The sequence below is a fragment of the Aegilops tauschii genome, chromosome 5 (assembly GCF_002575655.3).
Source record: "Aegilops tauschii subsp. strangulata cultivar AL8/78 chromosome 5, Aet v6.0, whole genome shotgun sequence".
In the NCBI taxonomy this organism is placed as follows: Eukaryota; Viridiplantae; Streptophyta; class Magnoliopsida; order Poales; family Poaceae; genus Aegilops; species Aegilops tauschii.
Genome location: NC_053039.3, coordinates 220,903,991 through 220,922,182, shown reverse-complemented (window position 1 = coordinate 220,922,182; position 18,192 = coordinate 220,903,991). Strand labels below are relative to the sequence as shown.

Below are 18,192 nucleotides of genomic sequence, written 5' to 3'. Positions count from 1 at the left end.
ACGCCTCGCCAGCCGCCATGGCCCAGACCCAAGCACCACCAGATCCAGATCGGATCGGGGTCAAGGGCCCCAAGCCGCAGCCGCCGCGGAGGCAGCACCACTGGACGGTGCCCTGCCCTCCACCCCGCCGTAGGACCGAGTCATAGCCAGAGCTCCGCCGCGCCACGCCGCCAAGCCGCCGCCGGAAGAACTCGTGCCGCCGCCAGGGGAGAGAGAGAGAGACGCGCCAGGGAGAGGCCCAGCCGCCGCCGGCACTGCCCGGGCTTTGCCCGGCTGTGTCCCTCGGCGACGGCGAGGGGGGAGGGAGGGAGGAGGAGGGCCGATGGCAGAGGGAACTAGGGTTCCCCCGAGTCGCCTCAGAGAGGGACGCGGAGGACGGGGTGTACTACAGCCTTGCTACAATTATTATTCATATTGCTGCTTTTTCCTGTTTCATTTTTAAATTTCAAGAATGAACAATTAATCTAAAGAATGAATTAACAATCAAAAGTTAGTTGTTCAGATAGATCAATTTACTTGAAATCATAACTCATATCATCATCAAATGATCCATGCTTTTTTAACACCAGCGACACTCATCCGACGACATGGTACTTGATCCGACAGATTCATATGAACCATTCTTCTCCCGTTACAACGCACGGGCATTTGTGGCAAATTACCCTAGCTCTTTCTGTAGTACTGTATTTGAATTAAATCTTAATTTTTACCATCCTTTTGGTCACGGGCGCTGGGGTGGAAGTGGAACGCATCGTTTCCCTAGACTAATTGACCACAGGTCGTCGTATAGCGGGAGTGGCCTCCATCTCCATCCCTTGTTATCGGGAAGACAGCAAATGAGACAAGACAAGAGGAGGCGCCGGCACTTCCTTGTCGCTGGATTCACGACTTGCCGACCTACCTGCGCCGCCTCAGGCCATCTCTCAAATCTGGGACTATTGCACTGGCGACGGAGGAAAGCATGTGCGTCCCTTCCCGTCGTGGCAAACGGAAGCGAAATCAAAGCCTCACTCTGTTTTCTCTGCGCCCTCTCCCTCACCCTTCTCCTCTTAGGCTTAGCCTTGTTTGGCTGTAATGGCTGGACTGGAGGAGCTGAAGCGGAGGCTGCAGCCCATCTTCTTCGACGCCGATGGCAATGTTGTGCCGCCCCCCGCCGCCGACGGGACGTCCGACGACTCCAGCTCTGACGACTGCGAGGTAACCACTCTCTTCGTTTCAGCCGTTTGGTCAGTTCGCTGAGATCTATGTTTATCTTCATTCTGTTCAACCAACAAAATTCCTTGCTTATGTTGCTCATAGTATGTTTTTTTCTTAAGCCTGCTATAAAAATACATATGATGCTCATATTTTAATCTTACTTTTGTAAAGGTTTTGGATGGTGGAACTGTCAATTTATTGAGTAGGTCCTCTGATGAATATAACATCAGTAAGCTTGGCTTCCATAAACGAACAACCAGACCAGATGGGGACTATGCTACAGATAAGGCATATCGATGTTCTTGTCATGATATGCATATTTTTGATTCTGTTGGTAACGGTGCAAGCAGCGTTGTCCATAGAGCTATTTATGTACCAGTCCATCGAGTTTTGGCACTCAAGAAAATCAACATTTTTGACAAGGTGAGTGCAAAACTTTTTATAGTCCATATGCCATAAGCTGACATCTCTATGTTCCCCTTACATGAAACAAAATCTATGGATACCCCCCCTTTTTTTTCCTTTTTCTTTTAATTAACTTTCATATGGAACTAACTACAAGTGTCAAATTCATCGCTTGTTCTCCATTTAATGCCTATAGTACTCCAGTATTAGTTTTTTTTTTTTTTTTTGCGCATAGTACTCCAGTATTAGTTGGAAATTGTTTGAACCAAGCTGCAGCAAGTAGAACCGGAAATGCAGCAAGTACTATAGACTTTGTTTGGACCAAGCTTCTTCTCTTTATATTTATTATAACGTATTCTCTGGTATATATTACAGGAAAAGAGACAACAAATTCTTAATGAGATTAGAACGTTATCAGCAGCATCTTGTTATCCAGGTTTAGTTGAATTCCAAGGAGTTTTTTATACCCCGGACTCTGGAGAAATATACTTTGCTCTTGAGTATATGGATGGTGGTTCATTAGCAGATATTATCAGGGTCAAGAAATTCATAACAGAACCAGTTCTTTCACATATGCTACAGAAAGTGTTGCTAGTACGTGTCTCTTGCCTCCATAAGTTCTGATGTTAGCTCTATTCAAATCAGGCCTGTGAACTTTAAATGACTAGTTGGTCTGTGTTAATTTATTAGGCTCTGCGCTACTTGCATGAAGTGAGGCGTTTAGTTCACAGAGATATAAAGCCAGCAAATTTGCTGCTAAATCTAAAGGGTGATACGAAAATTACAGACTTTGGTGTATCTTCTGGATTGCATGATTCAGTTACCATGGTATGCTATTTCTTGGTGACCGAAACTTCTCTTAGCAACAGCAAGCTGTTCTAAAATAGTATTAAGTGGACATCTGAGTATCTAGATTGAATAAGCAGTATATATGTGTAGTAATTGTCTTCCAGTGTGCTACCTTCCTGGGCAGTGTCACATATATGTCTCCTGAGAGAATTCGGAACGAAAATTACTCATATGCTGCTGATATCTGGAGCCTTGGACTAACAGCATTGGAGTGTGCAACTGGAAGATACCCATATGATGTAAATGGGGGCGAGGCCGACCTCATGCTGCAGGTGAGGTGGTTGGTGGTCAAGCAGTGTTCATTTGTATAATTTTCTACTGCCTTTCGTGATCATCTTATTTATGGAAAATATCATGATCTCATTTATGTGTATCTGTTGGTATATTGTTGAGTAAAGCTGTTTTCGGAATTTGGCTTGTTTTTCATAGGCGTTCTACATCTGTTTCCGAATTTCTACTGGATTTAGAACTTCTATTTCATTTCTGCTTTCCAACATGAATGGTCTGACAATAATGCAATACTAGTTCGGTAGTTCCTCTTGTGAGTATTATATTATTGATGTATAATGCAATCCTCCTTTCCCACCTTACTGTGTTGCAGTCTTGCAGATATTGGAAGATCCATCGCCAACACCACCGCAACATATGCATTCAGAAGAGTTTTGCTCGTTCATCGATGCTTGCTTGCAGAAAGATGCTGATGCAAGACCAACATGTGATCAGGTAAAGTGACGTCTAGTACAATTAATGTTTTTCAAAAGAAACGGTAGGAGGGTTTCCGACTGCGTAAATCTTGTGATAATCTTTATTTATTTATTTATTTATTGCGGGGAGTGATAAACTTTATGATGCAGTATAGGGTTTTGCGACACTATCTGAGAGTAATGTCTGATGGATACAGATTAGCGGTCTAAGGTGTATTAATCACACACACACACACACACACACACACACAATTCTGAGGTGATAATTGCAAAAAAGTGGTCTCATATGTTGAATTGTTTTGCAAATTATCCATTGTCAACTAACTACTTAAATAGGTTATTTGCAACAAAGACGAAATGGGGTTTATTTTGCTCTCTGAAATTAAAAAAATCTTATTTGAATCACATACTAAACATCTTGTAGCTTTTGTCTCATTCCTTCATCAAGAAATACGAGGGACCTGGTGTGGACTTGGCAGAGTACAACAAAAGTGTTCATGATCCAGCGGAAAGATTATCACAGATAGCACATGTGAGTTCCTAATAGCCTTCGTTAGCTTATATTTTTCCTGTTCTGCTGCCTTTCCATATGGCAGGAAAATGAACCTGATGTTCTCCAAGTTCACATACAATGATGTTAGCTATGCTTAGACAATAGAACATTCCAACAATTCAGCAAATAAACTGACTCTTACTGCAGTTGTTTCAATCTTTTTAATCTGGTTTCTTGCTATCCGGGATTCAAAATATTCATGTTAAAATTTTAGACCTCGTTGAGGATTTCGGTTGCCACAAGCATAGTTTAAAAAACCAGACCGGGCCAGCGGTCGGACCGAAAAAAACTGGAACCGGCGGCGTCGGCGGTTTTTTAAGCTAATAAGACGGTTCTGCAATTGGACCAGAGAAAACCAGTCAAGCCGGCCGGTTTTCTGGAAAAAAAACGACGAATAAACCAGGCCTTTGAACCGGAAAAAACCAGGAAAATGTTTAATGTAGAATTTGGGAGAAGCGGGATTCAATCCTAGGATGTGTGAGTAGTAGGCATTGCGTGCTCATGGCCCAGTAACCAACTCGGTCGTGCTACTTTGTTGTCTATTATAGGGAAGTAATTTTATTTGACCATTGTTTAACACTGTTTTATTTGGCCATTGTCTACTAAACGTATATTATTTTATGGTAAAAACCCGACGAATGAACCGGTGAACCGGCGGTCCAACTGACGAAAACCTGAACCAACAGGCTCACCGGTTCGATCTTCGGTTCAGTTTTTTAAACTATGGCCACAAGTATATCTCAGAAAAATAAATTGGAGCAGGGAAAAACGTGCTTTGTGGTTTTGCTATTCATGGAGTGGGACGAATTTACAGGAACTTTGCCACTGCCAGGTCACTTACTGTTTCGCTTGAATATACTCGGCCCTAAATGTTTCTCCCCTTGAATATGAATGCGCCCGCCATGCTCACGTGGCCGCTCACCTCAGCTATAGCCGCTTACGCCGCTGCTCTCTTCACCTCCAACCACTCTTGAAATAGTCTTTCACCCCGCTTTATAGATAAAGCAACCACCATTTCCACACAAGTAGTTAAAGTGCAGGAAAGTAAATAGAAGGTCTGCTGGGGCTCAAATAAGCCCAAAAGCAAAAAAGAGAAGGCGACACAAGACTCCGGAGAGTTAAAAGATCAACGGATAGGGCGCGAAGCGAGTTGGCGGGCTGCCACCAGAAGATCATCAATCATGCCATTCTAGCCGGTCCCTGTCCGCTGCCTACAAAGCAGGTACCACTGCTGCAAGAAGGCCAAAATTTTAAACAGAGTCAGAAGCACACTGCAAGAAGACTCGCTTGATAACCATCTTGTCACGTACAGTCCATTGGGTCCAGGTAATCACTGCAAACACTAACCAGAAGGGGCGCCTCCTCCTACCGGTATGTTTGGTCTGAGCCTCCAGGAACTCGCTCAGGTCCGGCGCCTGCCACTCAAGCCCTAGAGCCTCACGGACAAAGTTCCATAAGGAGGCAGCGGGACGAGAGAAGAAAATGTGGGTCCCGGATTTGGGAACCACGCAAAGAAGGCTAAGGCCATCACCCGGCCCATGCCGCTTTGCCACCTCCACACCCGATGGGAGGCGATTACATAGCAGCTGCCAAACAAAGATTTTGATCTTCATAGACAGCGGAGGTTTTCACAAGTGGGAGGTCCACACAAGAGTCTGGCGCACAATAGAGGGCACGGTATGCCAACCCGGCAGAGAAGAGCGCCGAGGAGGTGATGTGCGAAGACACGACGCCAGGGGACCTCAACAGCGATGACAGAAGAGCCGTCCACAACTTGGTCTAGGCTAAGGTTTCCTTTGGCCGAATGTTCGTTGGAACGGGATATCCCAATTCCCATTATGGGCTGCCGAGGCTACCAAGAGCACCGGATCCGAGCAAATCACGAAATGGCCCGGGAATTCGGCACGCAACGTGGTCCTACCGAGCCAGGGGTCGAGCCAAAAGAGGGCACCCTCTCCATCGCCTATGGAGAAACTGATTTTTTTTTTGAAAAGGAGGATACACCCCCGGCCTATGCATCTGGGAGATGCATGCAGCCACTATATTAATTATTCACAAAGACCTTACAAAATAATACATCAGTAAGCCTGAAGCCACCATCTTGGCAACACCTGTCTCTACTCCTATGCCCTTGATGAACCGAATATCCGAGCCGAATACCAAACAGACATCGCAACAAAGCCTAACATCTAAAGCCGGATGCCCCAGCCCAGCCACATATTGGGACTGTGTCACACACCGGTCCGGCGCACTCTCAGAAGCCGCCGCCACCGTCTTCCACTGGTCAATCTCCAGAGCAGGTACTGACACACCGACCTTGTCAGGCCTGCCATCGACGCCAGACAGCGCCACCATCCTGCACGTATCCATCCGGCCGCGCCCGTCGCCGAAACTCCGCAGCGCCATGCCGCTGGGATCCATCGTCAGCCATGCCTATGGAGAAACTGACACCCAAGTGAATCTCATGCTTGATCGACTGGAGGGATTTTCAGAACTGAGATCCCTCCCAACGGTCACAAGCCAGGAGAGGATGGCCCTGCAGGTGTTTGGCTCTTTATAAGCTGCAGCCATAGGCCACCCTCACCTCAGCGTGAGTACCACATTTAAACTGCTCCCACGGGCAGCAGAAGTGTGCTCTCCACGATGGAGCACATCCAAACCGGAAAAGAGAGAAGAAAAAAAAAGGAGGTGTGCTCCTGCACGAGCCACAGGTATACCTGGCCATACCTCGGGCCGGGCTGGGCCTAGCCAAGCCCGACGCAAAAAACCCAGGCCCGGGCCTGGCCCGGCCCGGCCATCGGGCCTGTTTTTTGGGCCTGAGCCCGGCCCAAACACGTAAAAGCCCGTCGGGCTCCGGGCCGGCCCGGCCCGACCTTCAGAAAAGTGCAAAAACGACGGGCCCGGGCCCGGCCCGGCCCGGCCATCGGGCTCAAAATCTAGGCCCGAGCCTGGCCCGGGAGCAGCGTCGGGCTGGGCCGGGTCGGGCCGGGCCGGGCTTCCATGGCCAGGTATAGCCACAGGTCTGCTCCCGCGCTGGAGCACATCGGAACCCGAAAGGAGCCTTGGCGCAGTGGCAAAGCTGCTGCCTTGTGACCATGAGGTCACGGGTTCAAGTCCTGGAAACAGCCTCTTGCAGAAATGTAGGGAAAGGCTGCGTACAATAGACCCAAAGTGGTCGGACCCTTCCCCAGACCCTGCGCAAGCAAGAGCTACATGCACCGGGCTGCCTTTTTTTGAAGTTGTGAACCTTACATTCATTGATCTATATGTAGTAAAAGATAAAGTACTTTCTGAAAAAAGAATGTAGGCCTCTTCATCTAAGAGTATAACCTTTTGATACCGAAATGCTGTTTCCTGACTACAGGCAAACCATGTACTTACTTTGATGTTGGGACCCTGCGCAAGCAGGAGCTACATGCACTGGGCTGCCCTTTTTTGAAGTTATGAACCTTATGTTCATTGATGTATGTGTAGTAAAAGATCAAGTACTTTCTGAAAAAAGAATGTAGGCCTCTTCATCTAAGAGTATAACCTTTTGATACGAAATGCTGTTTCCTGACTACAGGCAAACCATGTACTCACTTGATATTGAATATGTGATCTGCCTTTGATACCCTTAGTTTTGAAGGAAGGGTATTTCTTTTCCGTATATTAGTACTCAAAGGTAAGTTCCTTGCTTGTTGCTTGAATCATAGGCAGATGTCTGAGTGCATGTTTACTCTATACATTAGCCAGAGATATATAGTTTGGTAGCATTAGTTAAGTCAACTACTCTACTCATCTACACGACTTACGGCCATTGTTATGTTTATCGCAGATGCTTGCTGTACATTACTACCTGATCTTTGACGGTGGTGATGACCAATGGCGTCACATGAAGTCATTCTATGGACAAGATTCTACTTTCAGGTAGAGGAATATCTTGGGCTACGTTTCTCTCGTAGTAACAAATCCCTTACTGTATTTTCCAGTTGTGCAAAATACCTTAGTTTCCACTGCTTGGATCGCATGTCTTTATTATGCTTGGCTCCGGAACTATAATTGAACTTTCTTTCCTGTTAATTGTACATGAACTGTGGAGACTTATTGACATGATATTTTTATTCTAGTTTCTCAGGGGAAACACATGTCGGTAAGAGCGACATATTCGATACTTTGTCAAGAATAAGGGAAATGCTAAAAGGTAACAGCCGTTGCGAAAAGATTGGCCGTGTGATGGAGAAGGTTTACTGCCGTGCACATGGGGAAGAAGGGATGAGTGTTCGAGTTTCTGGATCATTCATTATGGGGAACGAGTTCCTCGTGTGCGCAGATGGGTTTTGTGCTGAAGGGATGCTAAGCATCGTCGAACTCTCTCCCGACATTCTCAGCAAGCAGGCAGGCCATTTCCAGGAAGATTTTTTCATGGAGCCAGGGACTGCCATGGGATGCTATGTGATATCAAGGCAAGAATTGCACATTGGCGTATCATGAAGTCATTCGCCTTCTTGCATGCGGTCATTACATATGATGATTTTTGTGCTTTTTACTGCCGTGCATTTGCTGAACTGATCTATCATGCATGTTGTCTTTCCATTTGATGCTGAAGAAAATAATCTTCTAGCATATCGACATTGAGGTATTGGAATTTATTCAATTGAGGTTCAACAGAGTCTACAATGAACTGAAAACATCGGTTATTGCCTCTCTGCATTCAGCATTTATGCTTGTAAGTTTAATGACGGGGAGACATTTACGCTTGTAAAATGACGGGGAAAAGCTTTCCCATGCTATGAAGCAAATTCCATGTTATGCTACAGTGTTTTTTCTTTCTATTTTCCTTACGAAAAGGAGCGTGTAACCCAGCCTCCGCATTTGGTGTACTATCATCCTTATTAAATTATCAATCAAATCAGCCAAACAGCTACTCCCTCTGTTCCAAAATAGATGACCCAACTTTAGTATAAAGTTAGTATAAAGTTGAGTCATCTATTTTGAAACGGAGGGGCGTAGTTGTTTTGCTACAAGCGGCACGGCTAGATGTTGCAATCGGCGACATTTACGTAAAATGTCGCGACAATTTTGCAAGCAACGACAACTAACGCTGCATCCGATGTGACAAAATGCTATGTTATGGCGATGCTTGAAGGAGGGCGCGAGAGGGCCGGCCGGGGGCCTTTTTGCCCACGGCCAGGCAAGAGGGAAGGGATTTCCTTCTTAATTCTTGCTTGATTAGATTGATACATCTCCTCTCTTTATATAAAGAGGTTTACTTGACTCTCAAGCAAGACTTACTTGACCCCTAAGCAAGCGACCCTTATCTCTAATTAACCCTAAGACTAACAGGCTATACCGCCAGCCCAGCCCCATTAGGCCCATTACGTACTCTAACACTACACCCCACCTGGACATGCAGCTTGTCCTCGAGCTGCAGCCTAACCAACTTATAACCATGACTCGACGCAACACAAATCTAACACCTAAAAACAAGTCTTTTACATCTCGGCTTGTTTTATTACTCTCAACCTGAAATGGACCGGGATGCTTTATTTTGGACCCGTTAACAAAAAATGGACACCATCCGCACGTTGGACGTGCACGTGTACAACGACCTGGATCCCATGGACACCACCTCGACAAAAGGAGTGCATGTGTATGGCCACCTGGAAGTGGTCGCAAGAGTGACCAGCAGAGGCGCCCTCACGGCGGCCGGCGGCAGAATGCAGTGGTGCTACGCGGTGCGCTCCTGTCGGTGACACCCTGCCTTCTCCCCGCCGGACGGCTGTTGGTCTGCACCGCACAGGAAAGAGTGGAGGGCTTGCGATGGAGAATGACGAGGAGGGGTGCGCCCCCCAACCGCCGATGTCACAGACTTTGAGGTTGCTGCCCGCGGGGAAGACAACATGCCCGCCGCCCGTGGGAGAAACCGCATGCCCAAGATCCGCGACGCAGTGGACGAGATCAAGGTCCTTTGCGCAGCGAAGGGCAATTTGGAGGAGCGACAGCTGCAGACCACGCATCTTTCGCACACGCCGACGCGCTAGGAGGCCGCGCGCAGCAGCTTGCAGCCTCACCGCCGCCGACACGTGGCGGGTAGCGATCCAAGACGGAAGCGGTGATGGCGACGAGGGGAACTTGATCTGCTGGATGGGGACGCAGTGGGACGGCGGCGACGCTGATGGGAACGAGGTCTTCGCAGTCCCGTCGTAGGGCATCCCATACAGGTACGAGATGACCGGCGCCGTGGTCGCGGTCGAGGGTGGCGGCGGCGGGGGTAGCTGCTGTTGGTGTGGCGGCGGCGGAGGTGGCTGCTGGGGATGCGGCTGGGGCGCATAGGGCCCGACGAGGAAGGCCCTGATGCCTGCCACGGCCTGCAGTAATTCCAGGATTGCGGCTGTCATCTACTTCGGGGTGAGGACGAGGGCGGACGACGCCAGGGCAGAGGGTGCAATCTGTTGGAGAACGTAGTATTTCAAAAAATTTGCCTACGATCACGCAAGATCTATCTAGGAGAAGCATCGCAACGAGCGGGGAGAGTGTGTCCACGTACCCTCGTAGACCGAAAGCGGAAGCATTTAGTAACGCGGTTGATGTAGTCGAACGTCTTAGCGATCCAACCGATCAAGTACCGAACGCACGGTGATAACCCACAAGTATAGGGGATCGCAACAGTTTTCGAGGGTAGAGTATTCAACCCAAATTTATTGATTCGACACAAAGGGAGCCAAAGAATATTCTCAAGTATTAGCAGTTGAGTTGTCAATTCAACCACACCTGGATAACTTAATATCTGCAACAAAGTATTTAGTAGCAAAGTAGTATGGAAGTAACGGTAATGGTGTCAAAAGTAACAGTAGCAGTTTTGTAGTAATTATAACAGTGGCAACGGAAAAGTAACTAAGCGAAGAACAATATGTGAGAAGCTCGTAGGCATTGGATCAGTGATGGATAATTATGTCGGATGCGATTCCTGGTGCAATAGTTATAACATAGGGTGACACATAACTAGCTCCAATTCATCAATGTAATGTAGGCATGTATTCCGAATATAGTCATACGTGCTTATGGAAAAGAACTTGCATGACATCTTTTGTCCTACCCTCCCATGGCAGCGGGGTCCTATTGGAAACTAAGGGATATTAAGGCCTCCTTTTAATAGAGTACCGGACCAAAGCATTAACACTTAGTGAATACATGAACTCCACAAACTGCGGTCATCACCGGTAAGTATCCCGATTATTGTCACTTCGGGGTTAACGGATCATAACACATAATAGGTGAATATAGACTTGCAAGATAGGATCAAGAACTCACATATATTCATGAAAACATAATAGGTTCAGATCTAAAATCATGACACTCGGGCCCTAGTGACAATCATTAAGCATAGCAAAGTCATGGCAACATCAATCTCAGAACATAATGGATACTAGGGATCAAACACTAACAAAACTAACTCGATTACATGATAAATCTCATCCAACCCATCACCGTCCAGCAAGCCTACGATGGAATTACTCACACACGGTGGTGAGCATCATGAAATTGGTGATGGAGGAAGGTTGATGATGACGACGGCGACGGATTCCCCTCTCCAGAGCCCCGAACGGACTCCAGATCAGCCCTCCTGAGAGAGATTAGGGCTCGGCGGCGGCTCCGTATCGTAAAACGCGATGAATCCTTCTCTCTGATTTTTTTCTCCCCGAACGTGAATATATGGAGTTGGAGTTGAGGTCGGTGGAGCACTAGGGGGCCCACGAGGCAGGGGGCGCGCCCCCACCCTCGTGGACAAGGTGTGGCCCCCCTGGCCTTGATTCTTTCGCCAGTATTTTTTATTAATTCCAAAAATATTCTCCGTGAAGTTTCAGGTCATTCCGAGAACTTTTATTTCTGCACAATAACACCATGGCAATTCTGCTGAAAACAGCGTTAGTCCGGGTTAGTTCCATTCAAATCATGCAAGTTAGAGTCCAAAACAAGGGCAAAAGTGTTTGGAAAAGTAGATACGATGGAGACGTATCAACTCCCCCAAGCTTAAACCTTTGCTTGTCCTCAAGCAATTCAGTTGACAAACTGAAAGTGATAAAGAAAAACTTTTACAAACTCTGTTTGCTCTTGTTGTTGTAAATATGTAAAGCCAGCATTCAAGTTTTCAGCAAAGATTATGAACTAACCATATCCACAATAACACTTAGGTCTCATGTTTACTCATATCAATGACATAATCAACTAGCGAGCAATAATAATAAATCTCGGATGGCAGCACTTTCTCAAAACAATAATAATATGATATAACAAGATGGTATCTCGCTAACCCTTTCTGATACCGCAAAACATAAATGCAGAGCACCTCTGAAGATCAAGGACTGACTAAACATTGTAATTCATGGTAAAAGAGATCCAGTCATAGTCATACTCAATATAAATTAATAGTAATGGATGCAAATGACAGCGGTGCTCTCCAACTGGTGCTTTTTAGTAAGAGGATGATGACTCAACATAAAAGTAAATAGATAGGCCCTTTGCAGAGGGAAGCAGGGATTTGTAGAGGTGCCAGAGCTCAATTTTGAAATAGAGATAAATAATATTTTGAGCGGCATACTTTCATTGTCAACATAACAACCGAGAGATCTCGATATCTTCCATGCTACACACATTATAGGCGGTTCCCAAACAGAATGGTAAAGTTTATACTCCCCCACCGCCAACAAGCATCAATCCATGGCTGGCCCGAAACAACGGGTGCCTCCAACTAGCAACAGTCCTGGGGGAGTTTTGTTTGCAATTATTTTGATTTGATTTGAGCATGGGACTGGGCATCCCGGTGACTAGCCATTTTCTCGTGAGTGAGGAGCGGAGTCCACTCCTCTTGAGAATAACCCGCCTAGCATGGAAGATACAGACAGTCCTAGTTGATACATGAGCTATTCGTGCATACAAAACCGAATTTCATTTGAAGGTTTAGAGTTTGGCACATACAAATTTACTTGGAACGGCAGGTAGGAACCGCATATAGGAAGGTATGGTGGACTCATATGGAATAACTTTGGGGTTTATGGAAGTGGATGCACAAGCAGTATTCCCGCTTAGTACAAGTGAAGGCTAGAAAGAGACTGGGAAGCGACCAACTAGAGAGCGACAACAGTCATGAACATGCATTAAAATTAATAAACATTGAGTGCAAGCATGAGTAGGATATAATCCACCATGAACATAAATATTGTGGAGGCTATGTTGATTTTGTTTCAACTATATGTGTGAACATGTGCCAAGTCAAGTCACTCGAATCGTTCAAAGGAGGATACCACCCCATCATACCACATCACAACCATTTTAATAGCATGTTGGCACGCAAGGTAAACCATTATAAACTCCTAGCTAATTAAGCATGGCATGAGCAACTATAATCTCTAATTTTCATTGCAAACATGTTTCATTCATAATAGGCTGAATCAGGAACGATGAACTAATCATATTTACAAAAACAAGAGAGGTCGAGTTCATACCAGCTTCTCTCATCTCAATCAGTCCATCTTATATCGTCATTATTGCCTTTCACTTGCACGACTGAACGGTGTGGATAATAATAATAGTGTGCGTGCATTGGACTAAGCTAGAATCTGCAAGCATTTAATACATGGGAGAAGACAAGGTAATATGGGCTCTTTGTTAAATCAATAATAACGCATATAAGAGCCACTTCAACATGTTCATTATGGTCTTCTCCTCTCGACCCCCAAAGGAAAGAAAAGAAATAAAACTATTTACACGGGAAAGCTCCCAACAAGCAAAAGAAGAACGAGAAATCTTTTTGGGTTTTCTTTTAATTATTAATACTACAAGCATGGAAAGTAAACTAACTAAAAGCTATAACTATTTTTTTTGGTTTTTTCTTAAGGTTTTTCAAACACACAAGAAGAAGGCTTAAAACAGAAAATAAACTAGCATGGATATTACAATGAAAAAGTCTGAGCACCGACAACTAGCATGAGTGTGTGAACATGAATGTAATGTCGGTGGGAAATATGTACTCCCTCAAGCTTAGGCTTTTGGCCTAAGTTGGTTTATGCCCATGGATCAAAGCTACTCTCTCCGGTGTACTGAGAAGGATCCTCGAGGTGCTCCTTGGGGTGCCACTGGTTGGCGATCTCCTCCGGATCCCACTGATAAACAAACTGACGGTGAGGATCAAGTGGTGGCTCCGGCTCGGGCTCTGGAGCTGGTGTTAGGCTCCGGTAGGCATGAATGGCCTCCGGCAGAACAAGGTACATGCCTGAAGATAAGTTGAACAAAGAAGGAGCAGGCAAAGTAATAGTCTCAAAGTAATTTTTATCAAATATCTGTCTATAGTTAAGCATCTTTTTCTTATTCTTAACAATAAAATCATGTGCTACCATACTCTTATAGTCTAGAAAAACGGGAGGCAGCAACTTTTCTTCTTTCTCATAATGCCTAATAGGTATGTTAAAGTGTGCAGCAAGGCGCGAGGCGAAGATACCTCCCAAGATGGGACCCTTCGTACGGTTCAGATTTAACCGTTTGGCAACAATAGTGCCTAAACTAAAAGTGTTATCACGAAACAAGGCATGGCACAAAATAACAATATCAGGGGCACTAAGGTTTCCACAGTTCCCGCGGCCAATTAAACATCTACTAGCAAATATTGCAAAGTAACGTAGAACAGGAAAGTGTATGCTAGTGATTCTTGCATCGGAAACTTTCCTCGTTTCCCCTACAACAATCATATCAATAAACCCTTCCACATCATTATGATGTGGTTCCTCTATGCTGCCCGCAAAGGGTAACTTGCAAACCTCACAAAAATCATAAAGGGACATCTCCTTATACTCGTCATATAATAAAAATCCACCGAAGGTGGTGATCTCCTAGCATGGAAATGAAAATTTTGCACAAAAATATTAGTTAGTAGGAGATACTGTTCGCGCTGGTCGCGGAGGAAGTCGGTGAGGCCCGCATTCTCAGCCAAATAATAAATATCATCGTGAATCCCGGCTGCTCTCAAGAACTCACCACAAGGCCATTCACACGGACGAACTTCCGCGGTGCGAGGAAGATTATACTTGGGCTTCTTATTCTCTTCACTTTGCTTATCCTTCGAGCTTCGGCTCGAAGAGCCCCTCAAAAATCTCTTCATCATTTTCTGAAAATTTCTGAAATTTTTAGTAACTTAAAATAAAAGTGAACCAAACTCAACAAAATTGATAGCAACTACTCCCACATGTGCCTAGAGACTAATACGTCCATTTTGCATCATGCTTTTATATTGATATTTATCGCATTATGTGCTGTTATTACACGTTATGTCACAATACTTATGCCTATTCTCTCTTATTTTACAAGGTGTACATGAAGAGGGAGAATGCCGGCAGCTGGAATTCCGGGCTGGAAAAGGAGCAAATATTAGAGACTTATTCTGCACAACTCCAAAAGTCCTGAAACTCTACGGAAGTCATTTATGGAAATAATGAAAAATACTGGGCAAAGAAAATACCAGAGGGGGCCCACACCCTGGCCACGAGGGTGGGGGCGCGCCCTACCCCCTGGGCGCGCCCCCTGCCTCGTGGGCCCCCTGGTGGCCCTCCGGTGCCCATCTTCTGCTATATGAAGTCTTTCGTCCGAGAAAAAATCATAAGCAAGCTTTCGGGAAGAAACTCCACCGCCACGAGGCGGAACCTTGGCGGAACCAATCTAGGGCTCCGGCAGAGCTGTTCTGCCGGGGAAACTTCCCTTCGGGAGGGGGAAATCATCGCCATCGTCATCACCAAAGCTCCTCTCATCGGGAGGGGGCCAATCTCCATCAACATCTTCACCAGCACCATCTCCTCTCAAACCCTAGTTCATCTCTTGTATCCAATCTTTGTCCCAAAGCCTCATATTGGTACCTGTAGGTTGCTAGTAGTGTTGGTTACTCCTTGTAGTTGATGCTAGTTGGTTTATTTGGTGGAAGATCATATGTTAAGATCCATTATGCATATTAATACCCCTTTGATTATGAACATGAATACGATTTGTGAGTAGTTACGTTTGTTCCTGAGGACATGGGAGAAGTCTTGCTATAAGTAGTCATGTGAATTTCGTATTCGTTCGATATTTTGATGAGATGTATGGTGTCTCTCCTCTAGTGGTGTTATGTGAACGTCGACTACATGACACTTCACCATTATTTGGGCCTAGAGGAAGGCATTGGGAAGTAATAAGTAGATGATGGGTTGCTAGAGTGACAGAAGCTTAAACCCTCGTTTATGTGTTGCTTCGTAAGGGGCTGATTTGGATCCATATGTTTCATGCTATGGTTAGGTTTACCTTAATACTTCTTTTGTAGTTGCGGATGCTTGCAATAGGAGTTAATCATAAGTGGGATGCTTGTCCAAGTAAGGACAACACCCAAGCACCGGTCCACCCACATATCAAATTATCAAAGTACTGAACGCGAATCATATGAGCGTGATGAAAACTAGCTTGGCGATAATTCCCATGTGTCCTCGGGAGCGCTTTTCTCTATATAAGAGTTTGTCCAGGCTTGTCCTTTGCTACAAAAAGGATTGGGCCACCTTGCTGCACTTTGTTTACACTTGTTACTTGTTACCCGTTACAAATTACCTTATCACAAAACTATCTGTTACCGATAATTTTAGTGCTTGCAGAGAATACCTTGCTGAAAACCGCTTATCATTTCCTTCTGTTCCTCGTTGGGTTCGACACTCTTACTTATCGAAAGGACTACGATAGATCCCCTATACTTGTGGGTCATCAAGACTCTTTTCTGGCGCCGTTGCCGGGGAGTGAAGCGCCTTTGGTAGGTGGAATTTGGTAAGGAAAAATTTATATAGTGTGCTGAAATTTACTGTCACTTGTTACTATGGAAAGTATCCTTTGAGGGGCTTGTTCGGGGTATCTTCACCCCGACCAGTCGAGCAAAGAGTCGCTCCTCAACCTACTGAACCTACTGAAGATGTTTACTTTGAAATTCCTTCAGTATGATAGAGAAACTGCTAGCTAATCCTTTTGCAGGAGATGGAACATTGCATCCCGATTTACACTTAATCTATGTGGATGAAGTTTGTGGATTATTTAAGCTTGCAGGTATGCCCGATGATGTTATCAAGAAGAATGTCTTCCCTTTATCTTTGAAGGGAGATGCATTGACATGGTATAGGCTATGTGATGATATGGGATCATGGGATTACAAGCGATTGAAATTGGAATTTCATTAGAAGTTTTATCCTATGCATCTTGTTCATCGTGATCGTAATTATATATATAATTTTTGGCCTCGCGAAGGAGAAAGCATCGCTCAAGCTTGGGGGAGGCTTAAGTCAATGTTATATTCATGCCCCAATCATGAGCTCTCAAGAGAAATGACTATTCAAAAAATTTATGCTCGGCTTTCTGACAACAATCGCTCCATGCTCAATACTTCTTGTACTGGTTCTTTTATGATGAAGACTATTGGATTCAAATGGGATTTATTGGAAAGAATTAAACGCAACTCTGAAGATTGGGATCTCGACGAAGGTCAGGAGTCAGGTATAACACCTAAGTTTGATTGTGTTAAATCTTTTATGGATACCGATGTTTTCCGTAAATTTAGCACTAAATATGGACTTGACTCAGAGATAGTAGCTTCTTTTTGTGAATCTTTTGCTAAGTAGTTGAACCTATTAAAGTTGAAGAAAAGACTATCACTTATAATGATCCTATTGTTCCTACTGCTTATGTTGAGAAACCACCTTTCCCTCTTAGAATAAAGGATCATGATAAAGCTTCAATTGTGGTTTGTAAAAGCAATATTAGAACTTATACATCCCCTGAGCAAGTTAAAGTTGAACCTAATATTGCTATTGTTAAAGATCTCTTGGCTGATAATATTGATGGGCATGTTATTTATTTCTGTGAGGAAACTGCTAGAATTGCTAAACCTGGTGCTAATATTGATGGGCATGTTATTTATTTCTGTGGTAGGCATGCCTATTATTTCTGTTAAAATAGGAGATCATTGTTATCATGGCTTGTGTGATATGGGTGCTAGTGCTAGTGCAATACCTATCTCTTTATATAAAGAAATTATGCATGTATTGCACCCGCCGAGTTAGAAGAAATTGATGTCACCATTAAGCTTGCCAATAGAGATACTATTTCACCAATTGGGATTGTTAGAGATGTTGAAGTCTTGTGTGGGAAAGCTAAATATCCTGCTGATTTTCTTGTTCTTGGTTCCCCACAAGATAGCTTTTGTCCCATTATATTTGGTAGACCCTTCTTGAACACTGTTAATGCTAAGATAGACTGCGAAAAGGAAGTTGTTACTATTGGTTTGGATGATATGTCTCATGAGTTTAATTTTTCTAAATTTCGTAGACAACCCCATGATGAAGAATTGCCTAGTAAGGATGAAATTATTGGTCTTGCTTCTATTGCTGTGCCCCCTAATGATCCTTTAAAACAATATTTGCTAGACCATCAAAATGATATGTTTATGAATGA

General features: G+C 44.7%; 1 protein-coding gene across 5 annotated transcripts; it reads left to right on the top strand.

The window, feature by feature from the left end:
• The first annotated feature begins 797 nt into the window (after window positions 1-797).
• On the top strand, window positions 798-8,499 carry LOC109736155 (mitogen-activated protein kinase kinase 3). Of its 5 annotated transcripts, none has more exons than XM_073500122.1 (10): window positions 823-963; window positions 1,054-1,197; window positions 1,369-1,620; window positions 1,978-2,196; window positions 2,293-2,430; window positions 2,556-2,723; window positions 3,061-3,174; window positions 3,604-3,687; window positions 7,526-7,617; window positions 7,818-8,499. In XM_073500122.1, the coding sequence occupies exons 2-10, from the start codon at window positions 1,075-1,077 to the stop codon at window positions 8,179-8,181; spliced, it is 1,554 nt and encodes a 517-aa protein (XP_073356223.1). In that variant the 5' UTR covers window positions 823-963; window positions 1,054-1,074; the 3' UTR covers window positions 8,182-8,499. The 5 variants fall into 5 exon arrangements, with proteins under 5 accessions (XP_073356222.1, XP_073356224.1, XP_020150984.1 ...); XM_020295381.3 differs by having other exon boundaries at window positions 3,580-3,687; XM_073500121.1 differs by having other exon boundaries at window positions 798-1,197; window positions 3,580-3,687.
• Window positions 8,500-18,192: the final 9,693 nt, after the last annotated feature.